The following is a 23,799-nucleotide window of genomic DNA, read 5'->3' on the forward strand; positions in this document are numbered from 1 at the left end:
CGTAATTAGTAATAAATAGGAGAGGGTAGTGCGTGCAGCAACTGTCAATACATGCTCCGTTTTACCAATGTAATTATATATAATCAGTGAATAATATAGTGAAAATTTATGTTTAAAAGTCATGAATTGATAAAAACTAACGAAATAAAAAAAATTGGTGCATAAACTTCGAAGAAATAGGGTAAATGGGAACAAGATGAAAACTGGGGTAAGACAACAAATCATCCAAGTATAACACCAAATTATTAATAATTTATTAAAACCGCCAGAAGTTAGCCGCCCATAGTGGGTGGAGTGCGTATATTTGGATAAATTCTGCGTCGTGATTTTTTCGTAAAATCAATTTATAATTATTAGTCATCACGTCAAATATCACTAGCAAAACTAAATATATAGAAAAAAAATCAACTTCTTTTTCAAACCACTAGTTGGCTGCCTCATACGTTGACGGTGCTTTTTCAACGGACCACAGATCAAATCTAGTTACTTTTTGAATTTATTGCTTTTGTCAAGTAGTTATCAATATGGTTGTTTATCTTTATTTTTTTCGCGGCTTTTCAAAGTTTATTGGTTTAAATCTTGTCTGGTGTAAAGTTGCATATAGTAGATCATTTTTCGAAAAATAGGGTCATAAAGAAGTTTCACTTCTTACGTGAGTACACTAGTACATGCATACATTTTTTTTAGAGCTTTTTGTACTTTTCTAACCGTCGAGCTATTATTTCGATATAGGGGTATAAGCTATAGGTATATATAATACGATTGGAGTTTATATTTATTACAGTTTGTTGGTTGGGTTCGGTTATTCATTAAAATTGTATAGAAAATTGGGTAGTTAAAGAAGTTCTTGACATAACCTTGTTTTTTACCTTCACTAAACAAATTTACTCCCTAAAAACCCCCTGTACATCTTGTTTCCCCCTAAATTTGGGGAGGAAGCCCCAAGTTGGCACCACTTATCTTAACTCTTGACTCTGCTTGGTAATAATTGGTATGTGTTCTACTTCTATTATATAATCTGTTGCCTATGTCGCCGCAGGTGGTATATATTATCTATGACATATTAAAAAAAAAAATCAATATTTAAAATTTTGTTTATAGAATTTTTCAATTCCTGTATTAATACTTATTATTTTAGCCAATAATCCAAACGGTTTTTAATAAAAATGATGATAACAATCCATGGTCTGCCAACAAACGTAAGTTAAATTCTAACGATTGACATGTTAAATTTTAATGATTAACAGTGACTTCTAATTACTACTACTAATTACTTGACACTATCTGCAGACCAAATATCAAGATCTTAGAGTAATAATTAAACAAGAATGTAAAATAACGGACTTTATTTTGGATAATTTGCTACCTGAAGGAAATGGTTTGCAGAAAGTTCGTGTTGGTTTAGCAAATGATAATGAGGGTAACCAGGTCATGAAATATTTGAATGGTTACTGCTTTTCAGGGCATATTTTGCGAGTGACGACTGTTGGTAAATCAGGGGTAAGTGTAAGTCTTTGAAATTTAATTTAATTGATTTAACTAGATTAAGTTTCCTTATTATGCTTTTGTGAATCAGTTGAATCGCCTATATTCTTTAACATTATCATTTTAGGAGATTAAAAGCCAGCAACTCAATAATTTTCCCACTGACCAGACAAGAGTGAATTCCTGGAACAATGAATTAACATGGAATATGCAACAACAGCAACTTAATCAACATATTTACCACCCAATAAATAGTTATGTGAGTCCTGTCCCTTCTGTGAAAATGAAAAATTTATTATATTTATCATGGTCTATAACATTTATATATTCCACATAACTAAGCTTTTGCTATTACTCTACTAGATACAGCTCAGCAAAATTAATACAATCAACTTTCTTTTCAACATATTTTTTTTTATAATTAATTTTATTAGTTATAATTAAAACATGAACCTTTTTATTATTAATTATTATAAGTCTATATTGTAATTTGTAAATAAAAACATTTTTTTTGTTAATCAGCCTGTAACAAGCCAGTATGATCAAAGAACATCAGTTTATAATAGAATTGGCCCACCTTCTCAAGATTTTTTAATTGCACAGAATAATGCTCCTCAACAAATAGTGGTATGTATTTTAATACATTTTTTTCGCCTATACTTCTCAACTTGCTATTACACAGGATATCACATTGTATGTTGTATGTTTAATAGCTTTTTCTAAGTCACAAAATATTTTGATAAATATTTTATAAATAATTTGGTCGGCTACCAAATAACAATAATTTCCAGACTGAAACTTTTAATGCTATAGTCGACGCATCATGAACTATGGAAAGGTGTAGTAGTGCTAGTGTTGTAGAGGTGCATATCGATAACGGGTTAGGTACGGTCGATATGCTTAATTATGTTAAATATTAATAGGAATAATATTTCGCTATGTGTAAATATTACATTGGCGTTTTGTATGGGAGGAACAAAAAGTCGAATATTTTTAAATATAATATATTTAATTAATCAAAGTATGAACCATTGTTTTCTATGCACTTTTGCCATCTCATAGGTAGTTCATTGAACCCTTTACTAAAAAAACGAGTCGGACGGGAATCAATAAAATCTGTGAAGGCGATTTGGACAACCCCATCAGAGTTAATTTTTTTCCCTTGCAAGAAGTTGTCCAAATTTCGAAAAAAATGGTAATCTGTTGGAGCAAGGTCCGGGGAGTACGGAGGATGTATTAGATATTCCAATTAAAGCTCTTTGGTAGCTGTCTGTTGTGCAGTGTGTGGTCTAGCGTTGTCGTGAAGTTGCATTGGCGTGGAGCGATTGACCAGCCTAGGTTGTTTAGCCGCTAGCTTTTCCATCATGGTTTGCAATTGCTGACAATAGACATCAGCCGTAATAGTCTGGCCAGATTTGAGAAAACTGCAATGAACAATACCGGCACTAGTCCACCAAACGCTTACAAGTAAATTTTTTGGGGTTAATTTTCGCTTGGGGCAGGATTTGGCTGGCTGGCCAGGATCCAACCATTGCGCTGAGCGCTTCTGATTATCGTAAAGAATCCATTTTTCATCACAGGTAATGATTCGGTTTAAAATACCTTCATTATTGTGCCGGTTCAGTAATGTAACGCAGCAGTCGACGCGCATTTGCCGGTTTGCTTCAGTCAATTCATGCTTTTTTTTCAAGCTTTTTAATCTTCCCAATTTGCTTCAAGTGAATTAAAACAGTTTTATCACTAACACCGTAGCCTGCAGCTAACTCGGACGTGGTTTGCGATGGATCCGCTTCCACAGTAGCCTTTAATACTTCATTATCAACTTGGGTCTCAGGCCGTCCACGGGGCTTGTTCTGCAGGTCGAAATTTCCAGAACGAAAACGTTGAAACCAAAAACGAACTGTGTTTTCTTTTGCAACATGACCGCCATACACATCATTCACCCTTCGAGTCGTTTCCGCAGCACTAGTGCCACGGCGGAACTCGTACTCGTAAATAATGCGATACTTTAAGTTTTCCATTTTGTAAAATGAGTGACGCAAGCAGAAAAAACCAGAAGAAAAAAAACAAATGAATGACGGTCATCGAAGCACAAATACATGAGTAAATAGCTGTACAAATTTGAATTTGAAATTCCTAACCAAAGAGGAGGTAGTTGAGGTCAAAGTGGCCAGTACGACAAAACGCCAATTTCATATGTAAGGACCTAATCTATTATTTTCGTAACGAAGCGTAAGTAATGAAATTACTATCATAACAAAAAATCTTATATTTTTAGAAAAACAACAACCCTTACTCGTAACGACCAATCAGGAGTCATGGACGCAATGACCCCGTGTGCGTAGGTTAACTAGCTCGATGGGGCTAGCTATCGATAACGGGTTGCGTTGCGTGCACATTTCTACTGTCACTGACATTTATTGCCCGACGACTTGGTTTACAATGCGTCGACTATAGATACAGCTCACCAACAAAAAAGTACTACAATCAACTTTCATGTGTTATTTTTTTTATTTTAGCGATAATTTTAACATCCACCTTTTTATTATTAATTACTATAAGAATTTTTTCCGTAATATGTAAATAAAAATATTTGTTTGTTGTAGGCTGTTAATCAGCCTGTAATGAACCGGTATGATCAGAGAACATCAATTTATGATAGAGTTGGCCCACCTTGTCAAGACTTTTCGATTGCACAGAAAAGTGCTCCTCCACAAATGGTGGTATGTATTAAATTTCATATTAAAATAAAACTAGACAGTTTAGTTAAAAAAAATGCACATATGTAGTTATATTTTTATTTAATTTGCATGTAAAATATAATAGAAAAGAAATAAATTAGCTGTATGCAAGTTTATTATTATTAGTTTATTTAGTTTATCTAATTGTAAAGTAATTAGGTTTATAAATTACAGCTACTATTTATTTCGTTATAATTATATAGAAGAAAAAATTCACACTTGTGAATAATAAGAATGCAGCCTGGTCTGAGGTAAGCTGGAGAGTAAGAATATTTTGTCTTGGGGTAGATTTTTTGTCAAATTCTAAACATATTCTTGGACATGTGTATTTACCATCACCCCAGTTGGTTGTGTGATGTGTGGTATTTAATAAGACACCAACTGGTTCAAAGGCTCTCAGTCTTACTAGGCAATTATGTCCTTTAAGGTTGTGTTGCTCATATTGTTTCTTTTATTTTGCTGCTGAATACAAAGGCAACTATTCTGTTGCAACACTTGGAAGCAACTTTCATTGATATGAAAAAGTTTATGTAAATTAAACAAAAGACAGCTTTTCATTGAGCATCTTTTTATTAACAGCATATTATTTTACATCTAATATTATTGTTTACATCATAAATATTAATTCGCAGGCTCCGACAATGACTTCCGAACAAGATCAAGTGCAGTGGTCTGAAAATATTGGGACTTATCAAAATAATATTCCTTTTTACCAACAACAGTCCTTCAAAAGTCGGAAGGCCTTTGCACTTGATGCTTGCGCATCTGGAAATCAAGGTAGAAGAGGAGACATTCAACATCAGAACATTTCTTACCCGGAAAAGATAACTCAAGCTGTATCTTTTGAAAAGGACGAGTATAATTGTAACCCACACTTGAAAACTTCTTATAGTAGTAACCAAGATGGCCGCGTAAACCGTGATGCTAGTGGAAATAGAGATGATTATCGTAATCGAGGAGGACATAGTAATGGTAAAAGAAGTCGCAATGAACAGCATCATGCCCTAGTAGATCGTGATCGTAGGGTAAATCCTGATCGCTCTGGTAATGCAAATCGTGATCGCCACGAAAATCGTGTTTGCGATGCGAATCGTGATCGCGACGGAAATCGTGATCACGACGGAAATCGTGATCGCGATAGAAATCGTGATCGCAATGCAAATCGGGATCGCGATAGAAATCGTGATCGCGACGTAAATCGTGATCGCGACGTAAATCGTGATCGCGACGGAAATCGGGATCGGGACAGAAATCGTGATCGCGACGGAAATTATGGTCGCGACGGAAATTGGGTTCGGGACAGAAATCGTGATCGTGACGGAAATTATGATCGAGATGGAAATCGTCATCGCGACGGATATCGTGATCGTTGTGAAAATCGTGATCGCGATGCAAATCGTGAACATCATGATCATAATACAATTCGTAATAAAAATCGGGATCAAGATACACGTCCCACTTTTAGTTGCCACGATTCAGCTCGTAATCGCAACTATGTTAAAGCAGATACCGAAAACTTACGTGAATCTCGATGGGATACTCACGTACGCAATCAACGAGAGTGGGAGTCTAGTAACAAAATCGTGCCTGATCAATTAATAGTTTCGGTAAAAAATGAACAATTTATAAATTCCTCGTCAATGAAAGAGGAATTTAAAAACAATCAACAGATCTTCAAACGCTCAAACTCAAGTAACAACTTGAATGCATCTTTGCAGCGTGCATCAGGTACTTTTGGTCATATACGCAACAGTCAAATGAATAACCAAGATAGAAAGACTAACCAGCCACGTAAATCCTACCAAAATAACACTTTGAAACGGAAACAAGATCATAAAGAGGAAAATCTTATAGCACGATCATCAACGGAAGTGCCTTATAAAAAATTTAAACCGAATTCAACAGTTTCTACAAAAATGACCGCTGCATCAGATTTGCCTAAGAAACTTAACAGACATACCACTTGGGTACAACAAGTGTCGTCAAGCGTGGCAAAGCAAGTATTGGAGTCTGCAGGGAAATCTCCCAAAGACCATCGCGTCATTTTGATTGAACTGAAAAAATGTATCCAGAATCGTATTAATATGGTATATGGCAATAAGTTGGCGAATACAATGGATGAGATAATAACTGAATACAACAAAAATTTCAAGCCTGATCAAAATCATGAGCTTTATGAAGCCATTCGAGAGATATCAGAGAGTAAAACACAATTCGAAAATCCATCATTCGACAGTGTGAAGTCTGACGCTGCGACTATGGTAGCTCCTCATGCCCAGACTCCAAACATGTCTCCAAAGGTACCCGAAACTGTGTCTACCTGCCAGAGTTTTGTGCCAACTAAGACCCCGTATAGCAGCAAACCAGTGACACAAAATAAGAAAACGCCGTCAGGTATTTATTCCCTGAAGTTATTTCGCAGTTATATAATGTAGAGATGACATCAGACATTTTATTTTAAAGGGAAAAGCAAAGGTGGATTTATATTTATCTGTCTAGCGTTTACATTAGTCTATCGTGCTGACTTTGGACAGTATTATGGATTAATACAGCGCCAGCTCTCGGAAACGAACGACTCAGACCAGTCACTAGCGAGTGCAAAATGTTCTGTCGTGTTGTGATGTGGATGGATGTTACTATGTGTTTCGACATACACGTCAGACAAATATAAATCCCCCTTAAGTTCACATTGACAAATGTGAATACTTAAAAATAATATTATTTATTCATTTGTACTGTATTTAACTGAATACTCCACTTCAAATTGCATTAAAGTGAAGATATATTCACCAGTTAAATACACAATTACACTAAATTTTCGAATCTTCATAATGTTCAACGGAATAAGGTTTCTGTTCAGGTAAACTTATCAGGGTTTCATTTTTACCATGAAGTGACTCTCGCTGACCTGGAATTGGCCATTGTCCCACTAGTGACGTTGCTTTTAAAAGTAACGTCATATGAAATTACAGGTATTAAATGTGCGTTTTTACCTATTTTCTTAAATATAGGAAAAACACAGCCTGATTCGGTCACTTGGCAGCTGGCCAGCTTGAATCATGGGATTACGTTGCCTTCCATTTCAGGCGTCCATGGTACGAAACAGCATTAGTTTTTTGTCAGCTTTTTTTACCTAACACGTCATAGGCCCGTTATTCTCATCTCTGGTTGCTCTATCAATACCAGCTCTTTATATTTAGTTTTCGAAAAACTGTTTGGTTCATCATTGGGGTGATAAGTGAAACTCGTATTATCACCTCGACGTCACTTTGTGAATGCCGCTGCCAGTCACGGTATTTCCAAAACAATTTTTGGGCTGTCAAGATTGAGGGTATCACTTCTTGAAACTGAGGCAAATTTACAAAACGCCAACACCTAATGTGTCTTGTTTTGTTGCCTCTTATCTAACTATTCTATATTTTTTTAAGGAACCTTTATGGTGCAATGCTGTCAAGTTGACTGACTGGAGTCTCCTCCTATATTCTCGTAACCATGACATTGAAAATAGTTAATTTAAAAAAAAATGCGTCGAATTTAAATAAGTCAAATCTCCTCGAGAGAAAATAAAATGAAAATTCAGTTTTGCCGGCCAAAAAGCCGAAGGCTCCTTAGGACTTCTATAAATACCAGGCAGAGTTTTTCTGCCTATCGTGGTGGAAAAAACAAAAGCTTTCATATGCACTCTACACTTTACGAAGACTGCTAATTATACTTCAGCTTCAGACTTAAGAGTGACTGACGACGGTATTTTAGGAGTCCTATCAAAAGCTACAAATTATGAATTAATTGATAACCAAGTTTTCAAAACTTTGAAAACGCATCTTCTTTGAGAAGATCAAGGGCTCTTCCCCATGTATTTGGGCTATATCAGACCAGTTAACTCTGGAACGTACGTACGTAGGTGACGTTTATGTTTTTTCATGAAATAAATTATTATTGTTATTTTTCACAATTTTAGCAGACGTGAACCTACTGTCAAAAACACCGATACGGATCGTAGCTGATATTAAACTACCGAAGTACCCTTTTCATGGTAAGATTTAATAATTATGTAATTTTAATAAAAAAACAGTTTAGTCACATTGCTTCAAAAATGATGATTATTTCAGCTAAGATTATGGGACTTCATCTGAGTTACTTGGCATAGGTTATATTTTTTTTGTAAAGTAGGCTGTTGCGCCTTTAATCTTTAAAAAATAGGAATCACCCAGACAATTATGTGGTACCAACCCAAATTGTTTATTTTCTTTGGTCAAATGAAGCCCGGAATTCTCAGGAAGTGTGTATTTACTTATATTTTGTTTTTTTTCAGATAAGAGCTTTTTTAAACGTGAGTACAATTTTTTTCTTACGAAAAATTGTTTCGTGTTTTCTTTAGATTGAATCAAATGCCCTTAATATAGAAAATATCTCGTTTGGATTAGGATCCAAATAAATATGATTGATATGTCAAAGTAGGAATTGTGCTGGCTTAACGGCATAAGCGTGCCCATTAAACCCTGCGGTCATGCGAACCAAGTACACATTTTTTTTCATTATCATTGCAATTTACACTTGCTCCTACAGTGGACGCAAGCATCCTGAGGAAACTGGAATGTCATAAAAACAAATTTTTTGAAGTGAAACTTCTTTATTGGCGTTGGGAAAAAAATTATGCGAACCATTTTTTCGTTACACGTTTTTTTGTCCCTACCAAGGTTGTTTCGAAGCCATTAATAACAAAAATATATAATAACGATAACAATGATAGTAATAATTATATTTTAAATAACGAAATTCTGTCATAATCTTAATAGTAATAAGGTAAAATGAAATAATTGTATTATTTGTATTCATGTCTATGATAATAAAAGCCCAATAATAAATAACCAATTTCTGTGAAGATGCATATAGTAGATATTTTTTCGAAAAATAAGGTCATAAAGAAGTTTCATTTCTTATGTGTGTACACGCACTCATTTTTATTTGTTGTCAGACAAAGAAGGCTTACTAGATATTAAGAATTATTATTACTTTTAAAAAAAAGTTAATTATTTTGTCGCGAACATACCATACCACCTTTTATAGTCGCAAGAGTGAAGATTTTGATCTAGCATCAATCAATTTTGGGGTAAACAAAAACCATCCAAATTTGATAGCGACGTGCTTTGTTTTATAAGTTTAAATAACAGTTTAATGTTTAGTTTATAAATTTACTAAAAAATTACAGAACAAAAGCAGGCCGAGAAACTTGGTGTGATGTTGGATTTGTCTGACCCATATAAATCAATAGTCAAGGAACATACGAACGAGATAGAGAATATGGTAAGTTTATTTTTTTGCATATACATCAGATTTCGTTGCGGTAACAAGTTTAGATCTTAAAATATTTGTGTGTTTTCACTTATTTAAAAGATTGCCTTTGATTTTCGAGAGACTCGCTATAAAGTTGTTTAATGTTACCCATTAAATACTATCATATTTAAACTATCTAATTCCTTAATTGATGGTAGTTCGCATTTATAACTCTTAAATATGTATTTTTTTTTATATATATAAAAGATCAAACATACATATTATTATCATTTCCTTTTGTTTTAATGATCATGCTCATCCTTCACGGATGAGCTGTAGCCTAGTCACCCTATGATCAATCTTGTCACAGCCTCATTAATAACTCATTTTTTCAGGCAACTGAATGTTGTAAGGAAGTTGACAAAGAACTAGGTGCTTCTAACAGTCAATTTTGGCAGGGTGCTGTAACCGAAATTAAAAAGGTATTTTTTTCTATTATTGTGGCTCTCAAATCATTAACTTGGAAATAAAAATACATTTGAATTAACAACGATGTTTTTTTCAGCTCTTAAGGATGCACTTGACCAACCGTATACTTAACGTTAGAAGGAATCTAGGAGTGCGTATATTCTTCAAGCCGACAAAACCGAAACGCGAACCTTTACAGGCTTTCTTGAAGAAGTATGACGTTATTAGTATGAAGAATCCGGAACGCAAGAAAATGCTTGTTGTTCAATGTGGTACTTACAAAGGATTCGACAATTTATGCAGAAAAAAAGAGACAAAAATTGGTAAGATTTTTAAAATAAATTTTATGTTATTCTTACATGGCCCTAGAATTTAGCATTGTAACATTACTTATTATGCCTCGGTTGCTTGTGATAATACACACTGAATTTAAAGATAAGGTCAAAAGCAATGTTTTTATACGAAATTGACTGATGCAAAGTTCGAGTTCTTTGATAAGTTCCAGTGTAGGTAGATGGAAAGAGAAACAGACAGACAGAGAAGTTAGTTTAAAAAAATAAATTACATCAATTTTCTTTTTAGGTGACATAAGACTCACTTTTAAACCCTTACACTTGGCTGGATATCCGAAGAAATCTCCGTTAAAGAATGGTGAAATGATCGTCGATCAATCCGAATTAGAGTCTGATGATGATAATGAAAAACTCAATAAAGATATAGCTGAGTATCAACAGGATATCTTAAATGACACCGACGTTGTTATGCTAGACATTGACGAGGAAATTATCGATGTAGATAAAATCCAATCTACGGATATTAAAACGTGCAGCCAAAACTCAGGTCATAATAAGATAATCGAAACCATCGAAGATAAAAGAGAGGAAAATAATTCCAACTTGGTTGAAGCTGTTAATATAGAAAAGTATGGAAATGATAAAGAAAAGAGTGAACAATTGGAAACCATGGAAAATGGAACCAATAATTGTGATCAAAGTAAGGATGATACTAATACAGAATTTGAAAAGGATGACGTAATAATTAATTATCAAAATGTTAGTACAGGAGTCGTAATTAGGGATGGGGAAACAAAACAAGATAAATATACTCTTACTGATACAATTGTTGAAAACATTGAAGAAACACAAGATTCACCACCCTTAATAGAGGATGTGGATAATGAAGAAGTTAGGGACACTGAAGATGGTATAGTTGATGACATAGATGAAGATGATTTGGAAGATTTTTAAATTATATTCCAAAGTGCAACGACTTTGTGAAAATAAAACATTCTTTGTATACATAAGTAATATACGTGTCTATGAGTATCAAGTAAGATTGTAAAGTTTTTATGTTTTTCTATTGTTAGCCTATTTAAGCTAATAAAGAGTTATAGTGTAACATAAAATAGTAGTTGTTTTTTTACTTAATTAAAGTCTACTCGTTAGTGCCTTTATAGAACTATCCTATTTATACCTAGAATCAATATTTATAGTTTTCACTCGCATTAAGGTTGTTCACACGCACACACAACACTTAAACTACACTACACTAAGGACGAAGCCTTTTGAGTCTACATTAGCCCCATGGTGTTTGTCTAGGAGTAACTGATTCTAGAATCCTTGTATAATTTCCACGTTACTTTTGCTGGCTGGCACCCCTTTGTTGGATACCGTGCGGTTTCAGGACTTGTTTATTAATTAATAGTTTCTTTGTTATCTATTGAAAGTACTGAGGGCGCGCCAGGTACTTTTGATAGACAACTAATCCAGTTCAGATTCTTATCATAATGCTGATTCCACTTGTTTTTGTTTGATATGAGCTTTCCAGCGAAGTTTAGCATCAAGCGTGATGCCAAGGTACTTTCCTGTTTCCATAAGAAACTACCTTGTCGTAGTCCTTTGTTTTAGTACTGGAATGTCTACACGTGTAAGACCATTTCACTCCCAGATTTTATTAAGTTGAGTTAATAAACTTCCTCGTGTTGGCGCGAAACATTCTATTAGTAATATATGATTCGAGTATTAATGTATTGCGTAGTTACCAGCATGTTAAATTTTTGTATTATACCATCGTGAGAAACTTAATCAAATATCATATATAGGTACGTTCATTTTTATCAATATAATTTCAATTCATATATTTTTTAAAGGTTTTATTTTCGATGCACTGGAGTGTTGCTAGTTTCGCCTCTGTTTACCGTCTGTCAGACTGCTTGCTAGGGCATCTTTAAACTAAGCTGTGTTTTTTAGTTAGGTATATTTTGTAACAAGACTGTTTCAAACGCCTTTGGGGTCGCGTCCGCATTCTAACAGGATAAGACTGATCACCTACTTGTGTAAAAAATACAATAAAACAAATCTATAGAATAAATATCTACCTATCTTTATTAGGAAAAATTTCACATGACACTATTAAAATATTGGGTATTGAAATGAATTATTTTATGCCAAAGTATTTATTAAAAACTTTTCTAATGTAGAATATATTTAAGATGCCGGAAACCGAAGTATAAACTTTTAAACTTATAACAAAATAAGATAACATTTGTTGTTTGTATTTAAAAATTGCTATGACTTAATTGGCAGTAGCAACTATTTAGTTGTAATGGTCTCGGCTTGGTCAGAGTTATGTGCTGGGAATTGCACATGTAATCTTAGTGGGGCGAAACCTACAAAACGACGTTTGCAAATCTAATAACTCTGGCCAACTTTTTTGGAAACATTACTAAGTATCACTTGCTGTAGTATCCTCAGTCCAATCATCAAGGTCTTTGCTTAGCTCTGAAATTGGTAAGTCGGCTGGATCTATGTTGTTGCTGGTGTTTGTCATGTTAACATTAGAAGTGCCTGCAAATCAACACACCAATCAATTAGAATAACCAAATTCTTGTCCAATATATGTCTAGGAAATCATAAAGACCTCGGTTTCAAAGTAAATAGAATACATTATTGCAATTTGAAATGTGTTAGCTCAATTAACCTAAACAGCAATGAGGCAGAGAATTTAATAGCATTGACATGCCATATTCTGTTTCAAGTCTCCCTTAAAATATTTTATAGCATATAATCTGGCCTAGCTTCGTAAGATATGTTTTGATGGCAGCAAGTTTATCAAATATTATCTTCCATCTATCTCATTTTACCCCAATGTCCTATGGGGACCATGAGCTGATGAGTAAATAAGGAGTTATAAGAAATCTGCATGCCAAAAAAATTTAAAGCTCGAAGTTTTGGCCAAAATATGTATAGTAATACAAACTATAGGAGCATGGTTCTTTGCTGTTAACAAATGGGCTATTGAGCTACTTCACATTACCACAACTTCATCAAAGGGAATGCACCATATTTTTTTGTCATAATTAGCCTACATACAAATAATACCTGATTGGAGACTAGGACCCTGAAGTTCTGGAGGCAACTGGCCTTGCAACATCAAATTTTTCAGGGTTATAACAAAATCTTCATCTACATCTCTTGGATATAACATTCGGTACATGGATATGCATTTCTTAGTATTCTGATTAGGTTCGTCACCTAAGATATCAGTTAATCGTTTTTTGACCACATTTCGCAATAAAGCATTGAATAAAGGTATTTGGTCTGGATTAACATTTCTTCGAATGCAGTGAAGCATATCCTTCATTAGAATTTTGGAAGGCCAGTATAGATTTTTTGATGGTTCTCCTGAGTGAGTGTTTTGGTCTTGTGGCCGCTTCCGCGCTCGTTTTTTTGGAAGTAAAGTGAGAGGTACACTTCTAGTGGAGGATTTTGTTGAATCCTCCACGGGTAAATCAGGTGTCCCTGACTTCTGTGAAACATTTTTTCCCAGAAATGTAATTTGATGTGGTATGAATTAATTAAAAACAATATATGACTTTTTAAGCTAAATTTAACATACTGAATTAAATCAGGTACTTAAATTAATATGTTAATAATTACCTAATGATAATACTTGGCTCATGAATTTTGTAACTAACATTGATTTGTTTTGTACCAAAATTCATGAATACTAAGCAAACTAATTAAGGCACTTACTTGAAGCATTTCTAGTCGCTTTTGTTCCAGTAACAGGTTCCTTTCTGCCTCAAGAAGCATACGCTTCTTGTTTGTCAGTTCAATCTCCAACTTAAAGAATAAAAGAACAAATAAAAAAATATCTACAAATCTAAGTTGCAATTTTATAAATAAAGTCATAATTAAGGTTTTGATGAATTAACAAAGAGATTTCTACTATATATATTTTTTGGGAGACTACCCATATAAAGTGAAACTCATTAACCTGTATTAAATATGCGGGACTGGCAATTCAACATTAAATGTTAGCTATTTCTTGTGCCAATTAAAAAGTTATACTGGTATGAACTTAATGTTTGGTGAAGAGTTGCAAACAAATAATATTAATATTAAATAATAATAATAAAATTGTCAAGTACTACAAGAGGGAATTTTGTACTAAGCCAGTGATATCAAACAGTTGGACAACCCTTTTTAAAAATTAAAATTCATATTTAATATAATGCAATTATAAACAGTAAATATTTTAGTTTTCTTTTAATTTTTCAGTTTGATACCTACATTTAGCATGTTTAATAAAATATTTTTTATTGCACAAACAGTTCATTTAAACACCTTTCATATATAGAGTGGACATTTTTTCACTGTTGTTTATATCATCAACAAAATAATTTATGGCTACCAAAACTTAGTTGTCATATCTAAGATTACTTTCAAGTACACTAGTCATTGCTGCCAGCACCAATATGGCAATTTTCAAATCATCACTAGAGTTTGGGATCTTTTACCAGTCCAGCACAGTAATTAGAGGCAAGAGGCTAAACTTCATGCAATCCTTATGTACCTCAAGTTTTGTTAGTTCCTCGCGTAAGTGAGGGCTCCTATCCCTTTCTCTAACTGGAGAGTAAGGTCTCTGAAATTCAACTGGTATTACGTCCCTCTCAATTTTCACATCTTCAGCAAATTCTTGTGGATCCCTAGTGGTATCTGCATTATTCTTTATCCAGCATTTTAACTTGTATATATCTTGATCTGTGTGCTGATATGGATAATCCTGTAGAGATCTTGCAGCAAAATCTGCAGCCGCTTCTGTTTCAAAGCGAATTAACATGTCTTTTGAGTTATTCGATCCAGAATTCATCGACTCGATCCAGAATTGTAATGGCGGCTTTTTGAAAACGTAACTTCTCAAAAAATGGACCATTTTCTGCCTCCTTACCTGGTTAATGTATGTTTTAATGATTTGTTTTGTTACAAACAATAACATTATAATCAATGTTACGATTTAACTTACGTTTTTTGGGAGACCGCTTACTACCACACAATTATTGGACATGATTAAGTTGAAATAAAATAATTAAAACCAATAACAGATATTAAATAGATTTTTGTTTTAATTACTTGTGAGGAACCTTAAATTTAAGATAACAATCAATTCCAATTAAGAGGAATATGAGAACAAATAAATATAGATGAATTAATTTATTTCAGAAATAGTTTTTTCTTAAAATGGTCTAAATTCTAATATGTCAACAATCACCTATGGAGCTAACATCAGCTGGGTTGTAGTCTGTTAGTTTTATAGATAAGATATATGTTTTTTTTTTATAAACACGGACCCCTACAAGCCTATGGGGCACGCGATCAGGCAGATATGTGATCGAGTAGCTAAGCAGCAGGGGAGCGTCGAAGTCGCCCCTTTCTTAAAAAGGAACATTATTAATGGAAAGGGTTGGCGTCTCCCACCGAGCCCGGCAACAACTATTGCAGAAATATCGGGAGTCGGAACCCGCTGCCCGGCGCGACCCGCGTTACCTCTCGTGCTAAACTCAGAAAAAAAAAATACAAATACAAATGTTAAATATCAAATTTTTAAACCCTTTTAATTTTTAAAGTAGAAATATTATATACCTAATTTATCTGATCCTTTTCCAAATTCCGATCCAATTTCCAAACCAATAAAATAATAAATCTAATAACACAGTTCCTAAGTTTTTTGCATGGCTGACGCACAAACCGTGCAGGCCAAGAAAAAAAAAAAAAGGAGAAATAAAATATAAATAGTAAATACCTAATCCATGAAACTGAAAATAAAGGATAAGATTTAAATTATTATTCACCTTTTGACTCTTTGCTATTGCATAAAACAATATTAATATGGCTGATGAAAAGTATATCATAGTAACGGGCTTTCCCGGACGGGTAATAACACACCTTTAGTCATTGTTTCTGGGAACAAGAAACTGTGTATTTGTGTTGAAAGTTATGACAATAATTTGGTTTTCAATCTTCCAACTGCGACTAATGTTTTCGAGTTTCAGATTACAGGGTCAGCAATAGTCAGAAAGCTCTCGTGGATAGTTAGAGGACATTTTGAGATTGTTGCTATGCAACCAGCTCCAAAGGGCCACAAGAAATGTTTTATTAAGTTGTCCCCACGGCTGAACCTACAGAATGTTATTAAGAAAATTAGCAGTGCCAGTTTTGGTCCTTACAAATTATTGGTGACTCCCTGCAATGAGCCTATACCAGTAGGTTTCTAACTTCAACTATCAATTCTATATATTATACTTCTTCCCTTCAATGTTAATTTTTGTTTTTGACATAATAGATAGTAATTGTAAAGATGTGAGGGAATGTGTCCAGGCTTCCATGGTAAAAATACTCAGGATAGTATGTTGGCATGCTGTGAAATTTTGGGTCCAAATTCTACTACTTCTTAATGAAATTTATAGAATTATTTTACAGAGAGACTACAGTCTAGTTCTACTAGTTAAACAATAAACTAGTTCTACTAGTTAACCAATAAACTAGTTCTACTAGTTAACCAATAAACTAGTTCTACTAGTTAACCAATAAACTAGTTCTACTAGTTTATTGGAATATTAGGACCAAGCAATGTTTCTCTTAAAGTTTTCTTTTTTAGATTATTACAACTTGTTATTAAATATTGCTTTTTAGGAACAGAAGAGAAAGAAACCTAGAGTTTTGCCAGAGCTTCTACGTAAGAGAATGCAGATTCCAATGGAACTATCACCAAAAGAGGTCAAATAGTTTTTTAAAGCTTAGAAATGAAATGATTTAATAAAAACATTGAGTTGGGTTGGTCTATATGAAGAAAAAGCAATATATTAAACACTATTGTCAAATGTGTCCTTCTATAGAGCTTTCTCTTATTTCTTAAATTTGGAAATTGGTAATTTGATTCCTCGAGATCAAACAAAAGATTTCTGGAAGAAGATTAATGAAAGACTTTAAACAACTAGTAGTGATGGTGTCACTGCAGCACAAAATGAATACATATATTTCCAGGTTATTGTTAATGTTCACAATGAGATGGTGCGTGAGTTAGAATATAAGTATACTGGACTGTATAATTTGAGCAAGAAGACTGATCACAAACTCATGGAAAATTTATGCATTGTAAGTATATAGTAAAAGACTGTTAATTTTGAATTATTTTAATTTGTATTTCAAGTCAGAATCTCGTCTTCAGCTCCAACAAATATGTCAAATATTGTATTTTATTATTTATTATATTATATATTTTATTTGATATTTTAGAATATAGCCTAAGAGTTCTTCGATTAGTGAGAGACAGTTACCTCAATATATCAAAAACATTTTCACCAGGCATATCGCTACATATTTTTATTCATATTCCAGGTAATAGCGGAAAGATTAAAAAACGTAGCGTCGTCTTTTAAAAGGATGGATTCGCCGTTTCATTTGAGTTTAGCGTACAGAAAGGCGTATCCCCACTTCGGAGACTTCCAATTACTATTGGCGACGTTACACGGGATCGAAGATGCGGAAGCGTTGCCGCGATCGCAAATTAACGAGAAAGAACTCACATCTACTGTCAACCAGCAATTTTGTAAGTCCCCATTTATCTAGAACTCTATCTTGAAGCCCGAATTTATAATATGTTTATTGTGTTTGTTTTAATTCATAATATATCAGGGAGCGCTCAAGTATTACGTCACGCAATTTTTGGAGATTCTTGACCCCCCACCCCATGAAAGGCGCCGTAACGTTTCTGTATGCAATAGTAAAACGTTTCGTGGCCACCCCCAGTGACTCTTTATACCTAAAATTTAGCATTATGTGGTGTAAAGTACTGGAAATTCGAAAAATATATTAACAATAACGCGTACTTCAATCCCCGCCCCGCATCGTAACGGTTAACAAAAGGCCCCCCCCCCTCCCAAAATTCGTTACGTAATACTTGAATGCTCCCTGATATATTATGAATTATGAATAATTTAATGTAAGAAAATACACTTGATTTTTTTCAGTGGTTGGTAACGTCCCGGTAGAAAAGGCTCAAGAGACTTGCAGAAAATATTCATCTCGTATTTTGAAGAAGGTAACTTATAGTATTGTCTTTGGTTAACATAGCTTTTACACATTGAAAGAAAACAATTTTTTAACCGGATTAAAGCTATTTGTATTATTATAAACTTATAATTATTTACATAAATTTAAATTTTTCCGACGTTTCGTGTGCTTTGCAGCGTGTGTGGTGGTAATAAGTTTATAATAATACAAATAGCTTTAATCCGATTAAAAAATTGTTTTCTTTCAAGGTAACTTATGTTTTCATATACTAAAATGTATATTTAAATGGTTTTCCTAAATCTTTGTTCTTTCATGCTTATAAAACAGCCTCTTTTATGTTATTGAGTCTAGTAAATTGTTCATCATAAACAAGCAGGCATTAATAAATTTTGTCTATGAAAATGAAATCTTAAAATTTTGCTATGCTTTGCATATTCACCTGTTAATTCCGACGTAGCGTGAGTAATAGCGTTCAAGTATTACTTCACGCAATTTTTGGAGATTCTTGACCCCCCCCCCATGAAACGCGCCGTAACGTTTCTGTATCCAATAATAAAATGTTTCGTGACCAACTCCAGTGACTCTTTAAACCTAAAACTTACCATTATGTGGTACGCTCCTTAAGTTACATGTACATATTTTACTAAATAATTAGAACTTAAACCAAATGTTAATAATCTGTAGCCAAAATGAGCCCTTTACTTTTTCCCATACTCATTAATTGTAATATAACATTCTCGTTTCCGATAATGTCCAATATCATAAGTGTCACATAGTTACGAACTCTTCAATAAGTTAGTGTTAGCGTCGCAACCCCTAATTTTATCTTAGTTATAAGCTCATGTTTTAAACGATTGTTGACAATTGACGCCCACCTTCAAACAAACTTTCATTTCACATACATTTTAACATCCCTATAAAAACCGCCACCGAACTTAACTCGTGATAGTTTTTTTTTTAATTTAACCAAACTGAACTAACTACTAGGCCTGATTTTCTGTATGTTGGATGGATATTTTTTTAAATTATTGCAATAGTAGGATGTATGTTTCGTGATCTGATAGGGAAGTAGTTCTCTGCGATACGTACCGTTTTGGGTCTTAGGCGAATGGGCACATAGACAATGTCTGGTGGACGGCTGTGCTCTTAATTAGAACGCACGACTTCAGAAATAACAGTACACGCTCAAGCCACTGGGCTAACACTGCTCCTAAACAGCATCTAATATTAGAGTCCGCACCATCAAATAAGTCCCGCGGCGAAGAAATTAACTAAATTTGACAAGTCGGCCATGTTCAGTGATGCCAACTTAGCGATATTCTCCCAAATGTAGGTAGAATCGAGATGTCCATAAGGTGAATTTATTTGAAGGGAATTTCAGCGGGTATTTGGGTTATTTCGATCTTAAAATATTTCAGAGAAGGTTAATAATATAAATATAATGTTTGTAATAAAATCATTAAAATATAAGCATGTTAATATAATGTTTAATTGTCAAATATCCTGCATATGATCCTTACATATGAAATTGACTTTCTGTATTTTTTTTAATAGAATATATTTAACTAATCAAAGTATTTACTATTTGCTATTTTATAGGTAGTTTATTGATCTCATTACTAAAAAAACATTCGGACGGGAATTAATAAAATCTTTGAAGGCGATTACGACTGCCCCATCAGAGTTGATTTTTTACCTTTCAAGAAGTTAAACAAATTTCGAAAAAAAATCATAATCCGTCCGGGGAGTACGGTGGATATCTTGGATAATTCAATTGAAGTTCATCTTATTTGGTAGCAGTTTGTTGTGATGTGTGGTCCAGCGCTGTCGTGAAGGATCAGTGGCCTAGAGCGATTTATTTAGCAGCATTTATTTTATTTTGTTTAGCAGCTAGCTTTTCCCTATTATTATTCCTATCTAATATAATAGATAGAACATTGATTTGTAAACGTCGTTAAAATTACTATAGACTGTTAAAATATAAATATATATTGACTTTGTAATTAAGGTTCGCTAGTATGTAATAAATAAACCCGTGGATATTATAGGTTTCTACGGAGACAGACTTGAAAAATCCCTTTGTTTTTAACTTATATCCGTGTATCAGTAGCGCTACAATCTTTGAAGGTCTCAGATTTCTGTATCTGTATCATAATAATTTTTCAATTTAATAGGCAAGGTGATCAGCCTCCTGTGCGTGACACACGCCGTTAACTTTTTTCGTCTAAGGCAAGCTTGCACATAGAAATAAAGTCCGGTGCATTGGTGCACAGCCGGTGATCAAACCCACGGGATGAGAGACGCACGCTGAAGCCACCAAGTCAACACTTCTCTTACATACGTACGTAAGGAGATATACGTGGTATACGTGGATAAAGAGAATTAATATATTTCAGGTAGTCGAGCATATAAATAAATTGAAGACAGAAGTTGAAGATCCGGACAATCCCGAAGTGGGAGTGGCTAAAGCAAAAGTAAGACAACAGCTGAAGAAGCTTGAACAATTTCTGCCCGATGTAAGTTTTATATCACTTTGTCAGATTATATAGATTTAACTAAACCAATTTGACAGCTTTTAAGTAATGCCGGCTTATGATTTTATTTATTCAATGTTTTTCCGATATTTCTGTTACGCAATGTCCGTACTTTTTTATATTGACAACACTTAATATCACAAAATTAAAAGTGTTCTTGAATACTTAAAATGACGCGTAAGATAAAAATTATATTTACTTTCCGCTCCGACTCTCTGTAGCCCATAACGTAAATCAAACTTAAATCTAGTTGAAAGAAAACACTATTAACCTGTTTAAAGCTATTTGTATTATTATAAACTTATAATTATTTACATAATTTGAAATTTTCCGACGTTTCGCCTGCTTTACAACGTGCGTGGTCACGGTGCCTGAACACAAAAGGTATTGAATGTCAAAAAGTATCACAGCTGTAGAGAAAGTTGTGTTATCTGTATTTATTTATCGGTTTTTGCAGAAATGACTCACGGTGTCCTCTATTTTCCCAAGACAAACAATCCGCGAAAAATTTAAATTTATGTAAAATAATTATAACTTTATAATAATACAAATAGCTTTAATCCGGTTAAAAAATTGTTTTCATTCAATGTGTAAAAGCTATGTTCGACAGCTGTCAACATATTGTTCTGGAAGAATTTTGACATATGTGGAACCAGCTGGCCACTGAAGTATTTCCGAACCATTTCGACTTTGGGTCCTTCAAGAAAAGAGTTCACTTGCGAGTCTCCTGACGATGTGAGTGTTCATGGGCTGCGATATCACTTAACATCAGAGGAGCCGACTGCCCGTTTGCCCCAATTTACAACAAAAAAACATACTATTTGCTAAATAAACACCATTTCTATCGGACATTAACTGCTTAATAATAATAATTTTATTGTGTATGTCCATTTTTTTAGATAGTCAACGAAGTTGTAAACAAACACTTTATACCTAAGTTACCTATGTATCAGAAGGTTCGGGTAAGTTCATTTTCAATATTAAAACCATTCATTATCAATTGTGTAATTTTTGTGTGTCAACGAAACATTGATGAATGGTGATTGGTCAACAACTGATCAATCACATCGAACTGTCTTTTCGTTTGACCAATCGAAGAATTCTTTTCCTTATATCCTGTATTATTTTTATTAATCTGTGTTGCTTCTTCAAATGCAACGATCATCTCATCTCAGCCAATCAGATCTCCTCGCTTAAAGGAACGCTCTCATCGTGGGCGATGTTCATAATGCCTTTTTTCTTCGATTTTCTAAAGTTGTACCTATTTTATAAGCCATCTTCTAATATAAAAACATTATTATCTGTTTAATGATTTGTATAATACAATATAAACTATACAGCGTCATATAGTTATATTGTATTAGTAATAACTGTAACGGTATAATAATTATGTTGGAAATAAATTAAATTTATTCTATGAACAAGGAACGAGAATTTTGACGTTTCAAAAATATTCACAATCTTCTTTCCATTCTTTAAATTTTGAGTAACAATTTCAGATATACGGCGAGCCATACATGCCGAATCGTGCTATTACCGAACCATTATTCAGGAGTTTCTTTATCAAGAAATTCGAAAGATCTGAGAAAATGTTTAATATGGTTTCGTGTCTAGTGCCGAGACAAAACTTTAACAAATTGTTAGCTAAGGATAACGTTTCTTTGGGTGAGTAAAGGATTAACTTTAAAATAAAGTTCAAAATATTAGTCAGTCAAAAATTTAACTATATAAACCAAGTCTCGCAGTTCTTTTACCGTAAAGTCGTGAGATCTATGTAATCAATACCAAGTCGGTTAATGTAACTAAACACTGTAATACACGCTTAATTTAACACCACATCACACAAGATAGCGTAGTAATTTTTAATGATTTTTTCCTTTCGTAAATGTTTTTATTTTTTATATTATAACCTTTTTATATATATTATATCTTTGCCTATATTTTGAGTGTAATTGTTTTTTACTAATCTAGTCTTAATATATCTTTTCATCACAGCGACAGAATTTAAAAAAAATTATATTTGATAGAAAATACGAAAGAGAAGAAGTAGTTTTTGATTATGGTTTAGCTTTTATAACCGTTTATATTCGCAGCTGACTGTAAACTGGTGATACGCGGAGAAGATATTATGAAGTACTCAATTCCGGAGGAAATAAAGCGAGATCTAGCGCAAAGCCTGGATCAGGGTGGAGCAGACATTGAAATGGATGAAACGTGGGAGGAGTGGTAGAAAATAAATAAAGATGTTTTGAAATCAATTGTTTTTTTACTTGTCCAGTAATGTCCGTGATCCTAAGTCCATTGATGGCGTAGTCTTGCTCTTTCACGAATTTTGTAAACGTTTTTGACATTCGCATCTAAACTGAACAAAACGTATTTTTATTGATTGGTTCGGAAATAGTTCAGCTGGTTCCAGATGGTGGTGGTGCGCGGCAGAAACTGCCTTTAAAAACGCTCAGTTGTGGAACGACTGACGTTAGGGTGGCGCGTATTCTTTCTCGACGTCCGGTGATGAATCTCAGCTGGAGGTGTTAATACAAACTACTTTGAACACTTCATGGTGAATGCGGTAGATAATTATTATTTATGGCCAAGTTTGTTTGCTCAGTCTATGGCCTCAGTTTGCTTTATGACTAGTGATTATTTCTATGTTTTGACTTGAATTATTTACCGTTCGGTTATTTGGATATATCAGTATTGAGCTAGTGGGATGAAGACCAACTCCACTACCATGAGGTCGTGCGTTCGAATCACATGTGCAGCAATGGATTTGTAATTGAACATTCAACCCTCAAGGAAACCGGATTGTCTTATGCTAAACAAATCGTTATTTGCAATTTGCGGTGCATTCAGATTAATAGAATATAAAAAAAATATATTTAAAACAGCACAATCAGCCATATAAACATAGGCATGCATCATGAAGAACAGTTAAGTTGTCAA

General features: G+C 33.8%; 3 protein-coding genes across 12 annotated transcripts; 2 read left to right on the plus strand and 1 right to left on the minus strand.

Annotated features, from left to right (window-relative positions):
- The first annotated feature begins 1,077 nt into the window (after positions 1 to 1,077).
- On the plus strand, positions 1,078 to 11,373 carry LOC123719000 (coiled-coil domain-containing protein 1-like). 7 transcript variants are annotated; one of them, XM_045676080.1, is made up of 12 exons: positions 1,078 to 1,199; positions 1,387 to 1,506; positions 1,613 to 1,744; positions 2,008 to 2,112; positions 4,092 to 4,208; positions 4,859 to 6,620; positions 8,185 to 8,259; positions 8,539 to 8,556; positions 9,436 to 9,530; positions 9,896 to 9,982; positions 10,066 to 10,291; positions 10,551 to 11,373. In XM_045676080.1, exons 1-12 carry the CDS (start codon positions 1,167 to 1,169, stop codon positions 11,213 to 11,215), a joined length of 3,435 nt encoding a protein of 1,144 aa, XP_045532036.1. In that variant the 5' UTR covers positions 1,078 to 1,166; the 3' UTR covers positions 11,216 to 11,373. The 7 variants fall into 7 exon arrangements, with proteins under 7 accessions (XP_045532036.1, XP_045532005.1, XP_045532015.1 ...); XM_045676049.1 differs by having other exon boundaries at positions 1,082 to 1,199; positions 1,291 to 1,506; XM_045676059.1 differs by having other exon boundaries at positions 1,082 to 1,199; positions 1,291 to 1,506; positions 8,188 to 8,259.
- A 1,015-nt stretch (positions 11,374 to 12,388) lies between these two features.
- On the minus strand, positions 12,389 to 15,509 carry LOC123720607. 3 transcript variants are annotated; one of them, XM_045677293.1, is made up of 5 exons: positions 15,276 to 15,509; positions 14,826 to 15,200; positions 14,003 to 14,092; positions 13,349 to 13,775; positions 12,396 to 12,814 (listed from the first exon to the last, which is right to left on the minus strand). In XM_045677293.1, exons 1-5 carry the CDS (start codon positions 15,315 to 15,317, stop codon positions 12,693 to 12,695), a joined length of 1,056 nt encoding a protein of 351 aa, XP_045533249.1. In that variant the 5' UTR covers positions 15,318 to 15,509; the 3' UTR covers positions 12,396 to 12,692. The 3 variants fall into 3 exon arrangements, with proteins under 3 accessions (XP_045533250.1, XP_045533249.1, XP_045533251.1); XM_045677294.1 differs by lacking the exon at positions 14,826 to 15,200 and having other exon boundaries at positions 12,389 to 12,814; XM_045677295.1 differs by lacking the exon at positions 13,349 to 13,775 and having other exon boundaries at positions 12,401 to 12,814; positions 15,276 to 15,508.
- Positions 15,510 to 15,872: 363 nt separating this feature from the next.
- On the plus strand, positions 15,873 to 23,114 carry LOC123720684. Of its 2 annotated transcripts, none has more exons than XM_045677390.1 (10): positions 15,873 to 16,183; positions 16,303 to 16,512; positions 16,943 to 17,026; positions 17,294 to 17,404; positions 17,648 to 17,858; positions 18,280 to 18,350; positions 20,719 to 20,838; positions 21,756 to 21,818; positions 22,356 to 22,521; positions 22,950 to 23,114. In XM_045677390.1, exons 1-10 carry the CDS (start codon positions 16,139 to 16,141, stop codon positions 23,084 to 23,086), a joined length of 1,218 nt encoding a protein of 405 aa, XP_045533346.1. In that variant the 5' UTR covers positions 15,873 to 16,138; the 3' UTR covers positions 23,087 to 23,114. The 2 variants fall into 2 exon arrangements, with proteins under 2 accessions (XP_045533346.1, XP_045533347.1); XM_045677391.1 differs by having other exon boundaries at positions 16,310 to 16,512.
- The last annotated feature ends 685 nt before the right edge of the window (positions 23,115 to 23,799 follow it).

The sequence above is a fragment of the Pieris brassicae genome, chromosome 2 (assembly GCF_905147105.1).
Source record: "Pieris brassicae chromosome 2, ilPieBrab1.1, whole genome shotgun sequence".
Classification (NCBI taxonomy): Eukaryota; Metazoa; Arthropoda; class Insecta; order Lepidoptera; family Pieridae; genus Pieris; species Pieris brassicae.